At 37.0% G+C, this 15,335-nt stretch overlaps 1 protein-coding gene across 1 annotated transcript in view; it reads right to left on the bottom strand.

Annotated features, from left to right (window-relative positions):
* The window catches only part of LOC140162799 (cathepsin B-like), a 35,672-nt gene extending 22,290 nt beyond the window's left edge, over window positions 1-13,382 (bottom strand). Inside the window, exons 1-3 of the mRNA XM_072186103.1 lie at window positions 13,252-13,382; window positions 2,116-2,238; window positions 211-417 (exon numbers count right to left, since the gene is read on the bottom strand). Of these exons, the coding sequence (XP_072042204.1) occupies window positions 211-417; window positions 2,116-2,229 (321 nt within the window). The 5' untranslated portion in view covers window positions 2,230-2,238; window positions 13,252-13,382. The remainder of the gene's footprint in view (window positions 1-210; window positions 418-2,115; window positions 2,239-13,251) is intronic.
* Window positions 13,383-15,335: the final 1,953 nt, after the last annotated feature.

Here is a 15,335-nt window from a genome sequence, read left to right as displayed (position 1 = left end):
ATGCTGTGAACTACCTAATCACAACAGTTTAAAATAGTTAATAACCTTAACAATCGATTTAGTCAATGCACTCAAAATGCTGTAAGTATGAACTTAAAAATGATCCACATGACCGTTGTCCTTTGGATACTCTTGCAGACAGGCCATGGGTGCATGCAGGCACGAAAATGTGTCAGAAACAGCTTCAAATGTTAGTTATTATAATCTTACCCAGCATGATCCACAGGATCCCTGATCTCTGACCTCCTGGATACTCTTGCAGTTTGGCCATTGTTTGCGGGCATCAAAATCCTTAGGAAGGTCTTTGTTGATCTCATGAACCATGAGTGGAAGCTTCATGCCTTCTGGTGTTGGAAGAACACCCATCAACCCACGCAGATGATCAAGAGTGGTGTTTAATGGGTAGTTATATCCAGCCTGTATGAATGAATGCATCATTAGTTATATCTAGCCTGTATGAATACATTATCAATCAATTATTTGTTCACAATTTTATTTGGAAGAATCAGTGATTTGCTAAAGCAGAACACCCAGCCCTCAAATTAACCCTAAACCACAAGACTGCCCTACCCAAACCCTCAACCCTAACCCTAAACTCCATAAACGAGGACTGGACTCAAGTCTAGCAAGTTGCTCCCTATTCAGCAATTGTACCCCATGGTGCAATCACCCCCAAGTCATATACGCAAGGGAATCGCTGGCTACCGGTCTGTGGCTACCGGTCTGTGATCTTGAGCGTGGCACGCGAAGGGTCCCAGGTTCAATTCTGGGGGTTCCAAGTGACTTTTTTGTTTATCTTCTCTCCTTTTTTGTTTCTTCTTTGCCTTCCGATAGCAAAAAAAAAACATGGGCAGTGCTAGGTTTTAAATCAAACTTAAAATTTTGTTTAACCATGCAAATGGAAAACATAAAAGCAATGCATGTATACAAACAAGATCTGAATTTTGTATGATATTTAAGTACAAGTACAAACATACTTATTCTTGTACAAGTGAGGCTGTCAGAGACGCAATCAGTCCGCATTCTGGGATTAGCCACTAACCTTTACAGAATCAGACATTTACAGAAAACCAGATTGCCTACATGTATTTAAGAATGTCATCAGTTCTATGAAGTCCAACATAATTTAATCATCCACAAAAACAGTTGAATTACATCAAGTATAAAAAGATGTTGCCATGTTTTTTACACTCTTTTTTCTGTATTTCTTAAATGTCCATTTCACAGTACGGTACCGGTATATCCCATCTGAAGTCCCAAACCCATTGTTGTGATGGTTTTGGGCTTACAATTGGTTGCAGGACTTGTAGACGTACGATGCGTCCCAACTCTTGTAATGAAAACTACCTGAGGCACATAAATTATTGGTAAAAATTTGGCTCTGCATTACGCTCACAGACCAACTTTAGCCATCCCTCCACATCTCAACAATTGTTGAGATGCTTGAGAGGATTTGAAATGCATTCTCGGGGGGTCACTCCCATTGTGGCCTGTACAGTACACCATCCCATCCGCGATAATAAAAACGCGTAAAAAGGGCAGCTTTTCATGGGTAAGCACGATACGCGCGTATCGTGTTTAGGGTGTCAAAAACATGAAAAATCAGAAAAAGGGTAGCAAAATTGCAATGGCAAATACGCGGAAATGAAATTTAGGGTATGAAATTTGATGCAAGGAATAAAATCCCAATTTAGGGCATGAAAACAGGCACGTGTTACCTGTTTAGGGTATCGTTTTAGCCAAGGGTTAAATCCTTGTTTAGGGTGCTTTCCCCGGGAATGCATTAAAACTTCACTATTCTGATTCCCATGTTACCTAAACAAAGCTCATCTTAGCTCATACATCATCATCAATTATTTGGAAAAATCAGTGACTTACTTTATACACTTAAATTCATCTAATTAAGTTAAGATTGTGATTTTTGCTAATAACATGGCAAATAGAAAACATAAAAGCAATAAAACAATATCTGACATTTCAAAAAGAAAGATAGGATAAAAGAAGATAGGAAAGCCATCTCAAAAATAAATTGTGTTGATGCTTGCTAGAAGTTACATTAAAATTTAAATGATCTATTTCCCATTTTTATTTTACTTACAATGAAGCACATCTTACCTTCCATGATGTTTGTAGCCTGTTAATTTTGACGATCATGTCCCTCTGCCATGTTTGTATTTTGGCAGAACTAACCACTGCCAAGGCTGCTAGACAAACTAAGAACAATTTCATGGTGACAATCTGTGTAGAAAGAAATTGATACAAAATTTGAAATTAAAAAGTTAAAAATAGTCCGGGGGGCCAACTAGACACTGTTGTTTGATGTGATCATTTATTAGTTTTTCAAACAAAACATCATGTACAACCCAATTTTTAGGCTTAAACAGCTTAAAGCGGTATCATACTAATGTATATAGATGCTTTTGAGTCATTTTCAACTTTAATTTCCTCTTATTTACAACATTATTCACTTTCACAGCACTTTTTAAAGCTTTTTCGGATATAAAATGTATCTATTTATGACAAGATTGGTGGCGCTATTTCAGTGGCGGATCCAGGATTTTTGAAAAGGGGGGGCACAAACCTAGAATCATCGGCGCGACAGCGGCGTACGTCGCGCTTGCGCGACGCAGGGGGGTGTCTGAAGGGGGGTGTGGCCCCCTCAGAAGTGAGAAACTTTTTCAAAATGAAGACATAATTGAAGCTATTTGGTGGACCATTTTGGCACTATAATTGTGTAAAATTTTAATTTGAAAAAGCCGAAAATTCTTGAAATGACGGTCGAATTGAAGTCATTTGTCGACAAGCTTTCACTATTATTGTGTAAATTATTGCTTTAAACATAAAGTGTCGGGTGTCCAAAACAGAAGCGAAAAGGTTAACTTCTTTATGCATACGCAGGGGTGTCTGAGGGGATGTGCCCCTGAGAATTGAGAGACTTTTGCAAAATGAAGACCTAATTGAAGCCATTTGGTGGACCATTTTGGCACTATTATTGTGTAAAGTTTTAATTTGAAAAGCCGAAAATTTGTGAAATGACGGCCCAATTGAAGTCATTCGTCGACAATTTTTCACTATTAATGTTTGCTTTAAACATAAAGGGTCTGGTGTCAAAAGCAGAAGTGAAAATGGCAACTTCCTTATGCATACGCAGAGGTGTGATGTTCCCTCCTGAGAAGTTGGAAAATTTTGCAAAATAAAGGCCCAATTGAAACCATTTGGTGGAAAATTTTCACTATTGTGTCAATTATTGCTATGAAACATAAAGGGCCTGGTGTTCAAAGCAGAAGTGAAAATGGCAACTTCTTTATGCATACGCAGTTTACCCACAGGGGTGTTTGAGGAGAGATGTCCCCCCCCCCCCGATAAGGTAGGAAATGTGTGAAAATGAAGGCACAATTGAAGCCACTCCTAGACCATTATTCACTATTAGGCTACTGAAGGCCTAATTATATTGCTTAAACATGTTAAAACATAAAGTGTACGGATGTCCAAAACAGAAGTGAAAACGGTCGCCTGTTTATCTCCCCTCAGAAGTTGGAAAATGAAGGTCCCATTTAAGTCATTTGGTGCATCATTTTTACACTTTTATCATTGCTTAAAACAAAAAAGGCCCCGAACTCAATTTGCAAAATTTTAAATATTACACTTGTCCCGGGACTGGTCCCGACTGACACTTTATTAGGCCTAGCATGCACGGATTGGTGTTGAAGTCAACATTGAGTCCGTCGTAATACTGGTGATAAAATGTGACGGGCCCTGCGTATCGGCGGGCCCGCAGTAATTTCACAGGCTTTTGGGCAGAGGACTCGCCTTCAAGCAATGCCTAAAATAATCACAGACAAGTATAGGCTTGGGCCCACTCAATTACGTGCAAATATTTCCCCCTTCTTCTCACCGGTCTTCTCCATTTCCTCTTCTTTTCTCATTTTCGCCTTTCTCTTCTCTCCTTCTTCATTTCTTTTAGCGTGAAGGGGCTGGCATGGGCACGGGCCTGTGTGCCGTTCCATTTGGATCCGCGCCTGGTCCAAAAAAAGAAGCCTATTGACTTTTTTATCCATACGCGGAGGGAGGGTGTCTGAGGGAGGATGAAACCCTCATAATATTTGGAAAAAAATAAAAAATAAAGGCCGAATTAAAGCCAATTCATGGACCATGAAAGGGTACCGTCCGGTGTGCCCCTGCATGCATCCGCCACTGGCATGGGAGGCAGTTGATGTAAAAATGAAAAGTAAAACAAAGGGGTTTTATTTTTTTTCCAACAAAATTGTACAAAAAAAAAAAAAAAATTAGGACCCTCGAAAAGGGGGGGCACGGGCCCGGTGTGCCCATGCCTGGATCCGCGCCTGCGCTATTTAGATACTGGAAATTACTCTTTCAGACTTTTAATAAAAATAATTCCTTTTATTTTTTGATGAAATATGTTTATAAAATTTTTTTGTTGCTTGTTTCACCTATTCCACCTGTTTAAATGGCAGTATTGATTACCTACCCCTTGCAAATTAAGAAATATGATTTATGATAAATAGCGCCATCTATAGTTTGCATTTTCTTAATAATGAAGCCAATTCTATATACATCAAACAACCGTGTAGACTATTATAGCAGTCTAGTTGCCGGCCTGGTCGGCCGGGAACTTTTTAAAGCTCAAAGTATCACTTTACGAAGACGTTATAAAATAAATTTAATTTCAAAAATTCCAGATCTTTGAATGGTTAACCCGCCGCTTCGACAAACCTATTCTGTGCATTAAATTTAGTACCAACGTATTCAGCATGCTTGACAGGTTGCCGCGAAAAACAACCCCTGTTTGAGTATAATTTTTCCTGTACCTGATGTCTAAAAATTTGCAGGCATCAGAATATTAAAAATAGCATAGAATAACTTACTGATAAGCAATTATCTTAGCAGATAATGGAGATATTTTAAGTACAGTATCAGGGTTGGACTTTTGACCGGTCAAAACCTGTACTTTTGAAGCATTAATGCTCTACTAAATAAGTAACAGGGCCGGATTTACCTTTTGGGGGGCCCTGGGCCAGGCCAAAATTTGGAGGCCCCAAACGCACCGTGAGGAAGGCATGTGTACTCAAGTGGCCAAGCTTTTAGATTGTAATAGGACAATTGCGCGCTTGAAGTGCATGAAAAAATTCCAATTTCAGACTATTTTAGCCCATAACAGGCCAGTGCGCGTAAAGCGCGCACAAATTTTGCAATTTTTGTACCCTAATTTGGCCCAAAACATGTTTGACTTTGAAGTCTTGAAGATCTACATGGATGCAATGCATTTAATATGAAAATAAATTGAATACTGATGTCAAATAAGATGTAGTGGAATAGGTATTATAGATTAAAAGTAATGAGTTGAGGAAGAATTATTGCAAATGTGCCAAATAACTTACTTAGTCTGAACATGTTAATTAATAAGAAAACTAAAACCAATGGGGGAAAACATTGCTTTTAAAATTTTGATAATTAGGCTAATGGATTTAAAACTCTAGCATAGCCACTACGGAGTAACAAAAAGTGACATCAAATTGTTGCACTTGTATGATACTGGCAACATTTTTGAGTGACATTTGTATCAAAATAAATGTCAAGTGAGGTAGATTTTCAAACTTTTTCCTTTATTTTATTTTGTAGCATCAAAATGGTTTTGACCAGTTTTGACCACTTTTTAGCGGTCAAAACTGGGCGGTTTAAACCTGGTTTTAACCACAGGGTTTAAACCGGGGCAGTTTTAACCGGCCAACCCTGACGGTAATTAAGAATTAATTTGCCCCAATTTTCATGATATTGCTCTGAAAATGCAATGCTTTAATGTATCTTATTTACTACTTTGGTGATTTACTGTAGTGTAGACAAATATTGCATTTTAATATTCATAGATATCCATTTCTAAAACCACAAACAGGATGTTGTTAACAATACTATGTTTTCCTTTTTTTTCTTTTGTGCATGAAGAGTTGAAGACACTTTAAATTCCTGTTTAAAAGCTCTAAAAAGTTTGGGCCGGTAACTTTTCAAAGTTACAGGCCTGTTTGCCATGTAACTTGAGGCATATTTCTAACACACGAAGGGGGGGGTCACTGGGTGAGAGATGGACCATTTAGATCTAAATTAGGGGGCATTGGGTGAGAATATGGCCTTTTTTTAAATGGGATCTTTGAGTGAGAGCCACTAAGCCTAGGAAAGTGAATTTCTAGTTCTAAATCATGGCTTCAAATGGCTTTGTTTACCAAATTAGTGACTGATGACTTGTTGCTGTTCAAATGGAACAATAAGGGTCTTTGAGTGACAGATCAAAAATAAGGGGTCTTTGGGTGCTCATGAAAAATATGGGGTCTTTGGGTGATAGCAATGCTGAAAAAAGGGGTCTTAACAGCCCTACATACCGTATTGTTGGTAATAAACGCCATGTGGGCGTCACATTTTTCCAAAAGGGGGCGTTTATTGAAGGTGAATTGTCAGTGAAAAAAACTGCTCCTGTAGAAAGGAGGGATTTACATCTATACTAATATAGTATTATGGCGACGCCCATGGAAAATATTTATGGTAAATACATCAAAATTACACCCGTAAGTGCATCATCAAGCAAGAATCTGGTGAAATTCTACCATAATTAGGCAATGGAATGGATGGAAGTGTGAGTCATAATAGGTTTTGTCCATGCAATTTAGCGATCGTCACTGACAAGACTGACATGACTGATGCCAGCTTACTTACACGATATAGCATGGAAATGTTTGCATTTTTGTGAAGGGGGCGTTATTAGAGAGAGAGCCTCTATTACAAACAATACGGTACGCGTCACTCCAAAGTGAGAGTCCCCGGAATTTAGTGCACATCTGGATGATCTGGCATGTTTGTGCTTTGCCAGAAAAACCAAGAACAACATCCAGGTCAAACACATGCACTCTGATGTTGATGCATTCCTGGGGAGGAGCAGTTGCACTTCTAGACCATTTAAGGTTTAGCAAATTGGGATCCCAAAAATTTGGCATGTGCAAAGGGGGGGGGCAAAGATTTTTTGGCAGGCCGAGAGGGGGGGGGGAGGCATTTTTTGGCGGGGTGATTTGGAAATCCCCCCCCACCCCCTGTGGCTCATAATTATTGCACAGCCCCTCATGATTTGCAACCCTAATAAGCAACACATTTTGTACCCTTTATGGTCAAGTAAAAACCCTAAATTTTTGTTTTTTTAATACCCTTTTCAAGTTTTCACATGCTTGGTCATGAAAAAAGACCTAATATGTGAATGTTTGTTTAAAACAGATGATTCCCACCGATCAGACTGATACAGCAGGGAAGCTGTTAAATCATGGTAAAGATCAGTTCCAATAATTGAAACTCCCGGCTCCGACCGGGAGTTCCAACAGGTGCTGTGTATCATCAGTGTATGTGCTTATATGTGACCCCTCAGCACAACTGAGCCCGGATGTCGCCAGTGCCACTATTGAGATATGCTCCATTGAACTTAACAATAAACAATAGGAAACAAAGGATTTATTGACTGTTTTATTGATTTTCACTACTTAAATGTCAAGTACTATAGACATGATATACATCATTTTAAAGCTAATTTCAAGTAGAATATTTTGGTTGAATATCTCAAAAATGATGATTGGCGACATCCGGGCTCAGTTGTGCTGAGGGGTCACATATGTGTTTAACATGCATTCACATACATACTTTACTTAGCCGTCAGTATGAAGAAATCGTTGCTCCAATAATGATTGCAAATTACACATTTGTAATCATTTTTCACCACAAATAATAAGATATGAAAACACACAGGTGAGCAATGTATGAATATATGGAGAGGTCAAACAGATTGTTAATTATTGTCAATATTAATATTTGCGACATTTATACTGAAAACAATTAACACTGAAGACACCCTATGGCACCTGCTACAACTTGAGAACAAGTCCTCAAACGTTCAACATTTGTAGTTGCTACAACTGGTCCCGGGGACAGCTGTTATTAATCCCAGGGGGGCCACTCATATATAAAAGTTGTAAGCATGCGTGTGAATGCACTTCAGAAAAGCACCCTTAACAAGGACAACCATTGTGTCTTCAAAATGACCCTTAACAAGGATAATGGTTTGTTAACCATACCCTTAACAAGGACAAAGTTACAAGTGGATTAAATCCAACCCTTAGCAAGGATGCATGATCAATTTTGAAGAAAAAAGTAAAAGACATCAACTTTCAAGGTTTCTTATTTCCTTTATTATTATACTCTAATTGGATACTTCCTAACTGGATTTGGTAGGCTTAGGCCTACTCAGTTATCATTATTCAACATTTACATAATTATCGCCTGCATTATTTAGGGCAGTAGGGCCTATACATTATTATGACGATTGTAGGGGTATAGGAATGTGATTAGATTTAACTACACTTAGCACGGACACATGGTGTCAAAAAAGACACCCTTATTTGCTATAATCAATGATTTTGAGACCCTTAACACGGGCCCGTGCGGGCCCGTGCTGCAGTAGAAAAAACCACCCATATTCCGCGTTTTTGTTCACACGCATGCTTACAACTTTTTATATATGCAATATATAATCTTTTTAAAGGGTACATAACACAAAATAGCTTTCCATAGACTTTACGTGCAAAATAGGGGTTACGTTTTAGGCCATAAGTCGAGTTACCTCTTACTTTAAAATATATATTTGATATCATCTTAATCAGAACAAAATTCTGCATAACATATCTGAAAATGACACAACATTTTCCATCTACTTTTTGAGAAAATTAGCGTCAAATAAAAAGGCCAGATTTTCCCGTGTTTACATTGTACATCCGACTGCTAACCGCGTTTTGACCTCGTGTGTTCATGCGCCCATAATCGTAAACATCACTTAAATTTTGCATTTTCTTTTCAAATTTGCAGAGATCACATTCACAAAATCTAGTAAAACACGATTTTTAATACTAAAATTGTTAATATTGTACCGATTTTCGTCAATTTTGCATGCAAAGTTGGGACTATAGTCGTGATAAACTTTTACCGGAAACCGCTTCACAGGCGGATTTAGTGGTATGAACTAGTGATGTGGTCGACATGCCTTATGTCGACATAATGTCGACGTCGGCACGTATGCCGACATGTCGACATCAAAAAATCATGTCGACAAAAAAAAATTTTTTTTTTTTTTTTTTAGTTTTCAAAAAATATTTTTGGCCAGAAAAGCAAGTTATAGGCCCAAACTGACTTGTTATTCAAGGTTGAAACCAGAGAAATACTGCTACTAAAAAAAAAAAAAAAATGCCAATTTTTTTTTACAAAGTTGGATGAACTTGTACATTTTGATTACCTTTGCTTCTATTGGACAGTCAGGGACACATTGAATTAGTATGCATTGCTAGCTGTTCAATAGAAACAAAAGTAATTCAAATGTACAACTTTTTCTAATTTTGTAAAAAAAAATTGGCATTTTTTTTTTTTTTTGAGTAGCAGTATTTCTCTGGTTTCAACCTTGAATAACAAGTCAGTTTGGGCCTATAACTTGATTTTCTGGCCAAAAATATTTTTTGAAAATTAAATTTTTTTTTTTTTAGAATTTTTTTATGTCGACACACCGTCGACGTCGGTATACGAATTATATCGACATGTCGACAATAAAAAACGGTGCCGACCACATCACTAGTCTTAACAGCCCTACATACCGTATTGTTGGTAATAAACGCCATGTGGGCGTCACATTTTTCCAAAAGGGGGCGTTTATTGAAGGTGAATTGTCAGTGAAAAAAACTGCTCCTGTAGAAAGGAGGGATTTACATCTATACTAATATAGTATTATGCGACGCCATGGAAAATATTTATGGTAAATACATCAAAATTACACCCGTAAGTGCATCATCAAGCAAGAATCTGGTGAAATTCTACCATAATTAGGCAATGGAATGGATGGAAGTGTGAGTCATAATAGGTTTTGTCCATGCAATTTAGCGATCGTCACTGACAAGACTGACATGACTGATGCCAGCTTACTTACACGATATAGCATGGAAATGTTTGCATTTTTGTGAAGGGGGCGTTATTAGAGAGAGAGCCTCTATTACAAACAATACGGTACGCGTCACTCCAAAGTGGGAGTCCCCGGAATTTAGTGCACATCTGGATGATCTGGCATGTTTGTGCTTTGCCAGAAAAACCAAGAACAACATCCAGGTCAAACACATGCACTCTGATGTTGATGCATTCCTGGGGAGGAGCAGTTGCACTTCTAGACCATTTAAGGTTTAGCAAATTGGGATCCCAAAAATTTGGCATGTGCAAAGGGGGGGGCAAAGATTTTTGGCAGGCCGAGAGGGGGAGGCATTTTTGGCGGGGTGATTTGGAAATCCCCCCCCACCCCCTGTGGCTCATAATTTTTGCACAGCCCCTCATGATTTGCAACCCTAATAAGCAACACATTTTGTACCCTTTATGGTCAAGTAAAAACCCTAAATTTTTGTTTTTTTATTACCCTTTTCAAGTTTTCACATGCTTGGTCATGAAAAAAGACCTAATATGTGAATGTTTGTTTAAAACAGATGATTCCCACCGATCAGACTGATACAGCAGGGAAGCTGTTAAATCATGGTAAAGATCAGTTCCAATAATTGAAACTCCCGGCTCCGACCGGGAGTTCCAACAGGTGCTGTGTATCATCAGTGTATGTGCTTATATGTGACCCTCAGCACAACTGAGCCCGGATGTCGCCAGTGCCACTATTGAGATATGCTCCATTGAACTTAACAATAAACAATAGGAAACAAAGGATTTATTGACTGTTTTATTGATTTTTCACTACTTAAATGTCAAGTACTATAGACATGATATACATCATTTTAAAGCTAATTTCAAGTAGAATATTTTGGTTGAATATCTCAAAAATGATGATTGGCGACATCCGGCTCAGTTGTGCTGAGGGGTCACATATGTGTTTAACATGCATTCACATACATACTTTACTTAGCCGTCAGTATGAAGAAATCGTTGCTCAATAATGATTGCAAATTACACATTTGTAATCATTTTTCACCACAAATAATAAGATATGAAAACACACAGGTGAGCAATGTATGAATATATGGAGAGGTCAAACAGATTGTTAATTATTGTCAATATTAATATTTGCGACATTTATACTGAAAACAATTAACACTGAAGACACCCTATGGCACCTGCTACAACTTGAGAACAAGTCCTCAAACGTTCAACATTTGTAGTTGCTACAACTGGTCCCGGGGACAGCTGTTATTAATCCCAGGGGGGCCACTCATATATAAAAGTTGTAAGCATGCGTGTGAATGCACTTCAGAAAAGCACCCTTAACAAGGACAACCATTGTGTCTTCAAAATGACCCTTAACAAGGATAATGGTTTGTTAACCATACCCTTAACAAGGACAAAGTTACAAGTGGATTAAATCCAACCCTTAGCAAGGATGCATGATCAATTTTGAAGAAAAAAGTAAAAGACATCAACTTTCAAGGTTTCTTATTTCCTTTATTATTATACTCTAATTGGATACTTCCTAACTGGATTTGGTAGGCTTAGGCCTACTCAGTTATCATTATTCAACATTTACATAATTATCGCCTGCATTATTTAGGGCAGTAGGGCCTATACATTATTATGACGATTGTAGGGGTATAGGAATGTGATTAGATTTAACTACACTTAGCACGGACACATGGTGTCAAAAAAGACACCCTTATTTGCTATAATCAATGATTTTGAGACCCTTAACACGGGCCCGTGCGGGCCCGTGCTGCAGTAGAAAAAACCACCCATATTCCGCGCTTTTTGTTCACACGCATGCTTACAACTTTTTATATATGCAATATATAATCTTTTTAAAGGGTACATAACACAAAATAGCTTTCCATAGACTTTACGTGCAAAATAGGGGTTACGTTTTAGGCCATAAGTCGAGTTACCTCTTACTTTAAAATATATATTTGATATCATCTTAATCAGAACAAAATTCTGCATAACATATCTGAAAATGACACAACATTTTCCATCTACTTTTTTAGAAAATTAGCGTCAAATAAAAAGGCCAGATTTTCCCGTGTTTACATTGTACATCCGACTGCTAACCGCGTTTTGACCTCGTGTGTTCATGCGCCCATAATCGTAAACATCACTTAAATTTTCGCATTTTCTTTTCAAATTTGCAGAGATCACATTCACAAAATCTAGTAAAACACGATTTTTAATACTAAAATTGTTAATATTGTACCGATTTTCGTCAATTTTTATGCAAAGTTGGGACTATAGTCGTGATAAACTTTTACCGGAAACCGCTTCACAGGCGGATTTAGTGGTATGAACTAGTGATGTGGTCGACATGCCTTATGTCGACATAATGTCGACGTCGGCACGTATGCCGACATGTCGACATCAAAAAATCATGTCGACAAAAAAAATTTTTTTTTTTTTTTTTTTTTCAAAAAAATTTTTTGGCCAGAAAAGCAAGTTATAGGCCCAAACTGACTTGTTATTCAAGGTTGAAACCAGAGAAATACTGCTACTAAAAAAAAAAAAAAAAAAAATGCCAATTTTTTTTTACAAAGTTGGATGAACTTGTACATTTTGATTACCTTTGCTTCTATTGGACAGTCAGGGACACATTGAATTAGTATGCATTGCTAGCTGTTCAATAGAAACAAAAGTAATTCAAATGTACAACTTTTTCAACTTTGTAAAAAAAAATTGGCATTTTTTTTTTTTTTTGAGTAGCAGTATTTCTCTGGTTTCCAACCTTGAATAACAAGTCAGTTTGGGCCTATAACTTGATTTTCTGGCCAAAAATATTTTTTGAAAATTAAAATTTTTTTTTTTTTTTTTTTTTTTTTTTTTTTTTTTTTAGAATTTTTTTATGTCGACACACCGTCGACGTCGGTATACGAATTATATCGACATGTCGACAATAAAAAACGGTGCCGACCACATCACTAGTATGAACCCTTAACCTAACCGATAAAATCACAATTGAGTGGTGCAATCATTTAAAATCATGTGATCATGAATCATCATTCGCATGCATGATCAAAACAATGGAAAATGATAATTAAGATTCGATTCCTGATCACATGATCAGTAAGCTTATAAAATCTCCAAATTAACAGTATACATCGATTGATTTAATACGATTCCTATTCTACATCTTAAATTTCACATAAACATTCATTTAGACACAAATATTTTCAGAAAATGAAGAAATTAAACGACAATACTCACAGTACTCGTCAGAAGTTGAACGACGTGTGTAACCCGGAAGTAAGAAAGACGATGTTTTGTTTTTCTGATCACCGGTGTTCCTATTTCGTTTCTGTAATATAGTTTCCCTCCTGAATTTGCACCCCTAAATCACACATATTTAATGTTACAAGAATGGAACAGTTTTGGTGTTTACTAAATATTTAGGAACCAAAACTTTGGATAATTTCGTTTTAAAGAAACCTATATAATTTAGAGTATTTCTACTTTCAAAATCACCGAGAGAGACCATCACATGACTTTTGGCTGACTTTTGGCTTGCATGTGACCACAACATGTGACTTCGATATATATCATATGATGTACTTCGTTGCTGATTGGTTCACGTGGACCAAAAACTTTCTACCAATCAAAATGCGCTGAAATAAAAGTTCGAAATATGTTGGCCAAATTTATCTTTGAAATGAAATTTACACACAGAAAAAGTGATAACAATTATTAATTATTAACTTTTAAGTCCCTTCAAAGAAATGTTTTTTTTTTAAAGTTTTAAAAAACTTTAAAAAAAAAGAACATTTCTTTGAAGGGTCGACCCTGCACCGATTTTTGGCCAATTTTGGGTCGATTGGTGGAGGGCAAGCAATCAATTTTTTTTTGCCAATCTGAATTGAACAACTATTTGCGAGTCAATTTTGACAATAAAACTTGTCAAAACCTGCTTGTCCCTTAATTTTTTTTTAATGCTTCCACCGCTAACTGCTAGCTGGAGGGAGTCACGAAGCATTGTGATTTTAGGTCCAAATTCCAAAATCGGTTAATTTATTGTCTTTTTTTCAAAGGAGACACATGTCTAGGGATTTTATCTTTAAGACATAGCCCATACATCCATATCTAAGGAAAAGGGGGAATTTCTTCTTCAGGAGATTGAATAATAGGCTACCGTAAAACTTTGGGCACTTTTCAGAGTTTTTAAACCACTGCTTTCCAAACAAAACCAATTATATTTCTAATTTTCTCTTTTTTATGACATTAGGGTTCCCTTCTACACCTTGAAGTTGAAAAAGATTTTAAAATAATTTTGAAAGGGTGCCCTAGGGGTTAAAATAGTCTGACCAAAGTTACCCCGCATTTGGGGCAACTTTGGTCAGAGTATTAGGCCTACATTCCATCCATATAAAAAAAATGATCTTCGCTGTATATATATGGGCAAGTTTTTGTTTTTTGTGACATTTGAGCCCTTGCAAAATTAATCAAGCATACATCCTTGCTCACAAATATCGATTTTTATTTTTTCTGAAATTTTTTTTTTAAATGCTCATTTATGGTCAAAAATGCCGATATTTTCGTTAATTTCAAGGAAATTGGACATGAGCGACTAGTATTTCTTCCAAATATATTTCTTAACAAATTCAGACCAAATATGACTAAAAACAATATTGCTGTACGGAAATATGACCATTTAAACAAATATATTTGACCGACCAAAGTTACCCCGCTGACCGAAGTTACCCCATTTTACGGTTATGAACAAAAGTGTGGGAACTGGGAAATTATGTGGATCTAATATGATTAGACCTACATTTAGTCATCCCCAGGTCAAAAAGTCAGGGATATTAGCCCCCCCTGTTGATCACAAGCGGCTAGGGGACGCAGGGGTAACCTTGTCAATCAAATACTTCATCTATTGTGTCCAATACTTAATCCACTAAGTGATCGATGTATAGGCCTATCGATAACTGATCAAGATCGTAGAATTAAGCCTTGGCTATGGCGGCACGTTTAATACTTTACGATTCAGCCAGGTACCTGGATTCAGCAACAAGATATGTCATAATTATTTATTTATAATTATTTATGACAATAGGCCTACGATTAAAAAAACCCAGAAAAAAACAATAATACTATAAAATAATGAAAACATTAAATTTTTAGTACGTAAAACACCATATTTTGGTTGGTTGCGCTGCTTCGTGTGCAATGAACAGAATAGCAAAAAACACATCATTTGGGGCTAAAATAGTATGAAATTATTGAAAAAAGTCCCAGTAAAACCGGACCAAAATATGCTAGTGAGTCGTCCCATCCCCCTCCCCTCCCCACCGTAC

Source organism: Amphiura filiformis, chromosome 10 (genome assembly GCF_039555335.1).
Source record: "Amphiura filiformis chromosome 10, Afil_fr2py, whole genome shotgun sequence".
NCBI classification, from domain to species: domain Eukaryota; kingdom Metazoa; phylum Echinodermata; class Ophiuroidea; order Amphilepidida; family Amphiuridae; genus Amphiura; species Amphiura filiformis.
Note: the sequence above shows the minus strand (reverse complement) of the source record. Positions and strands in the feature narration are given on the sequence as shown.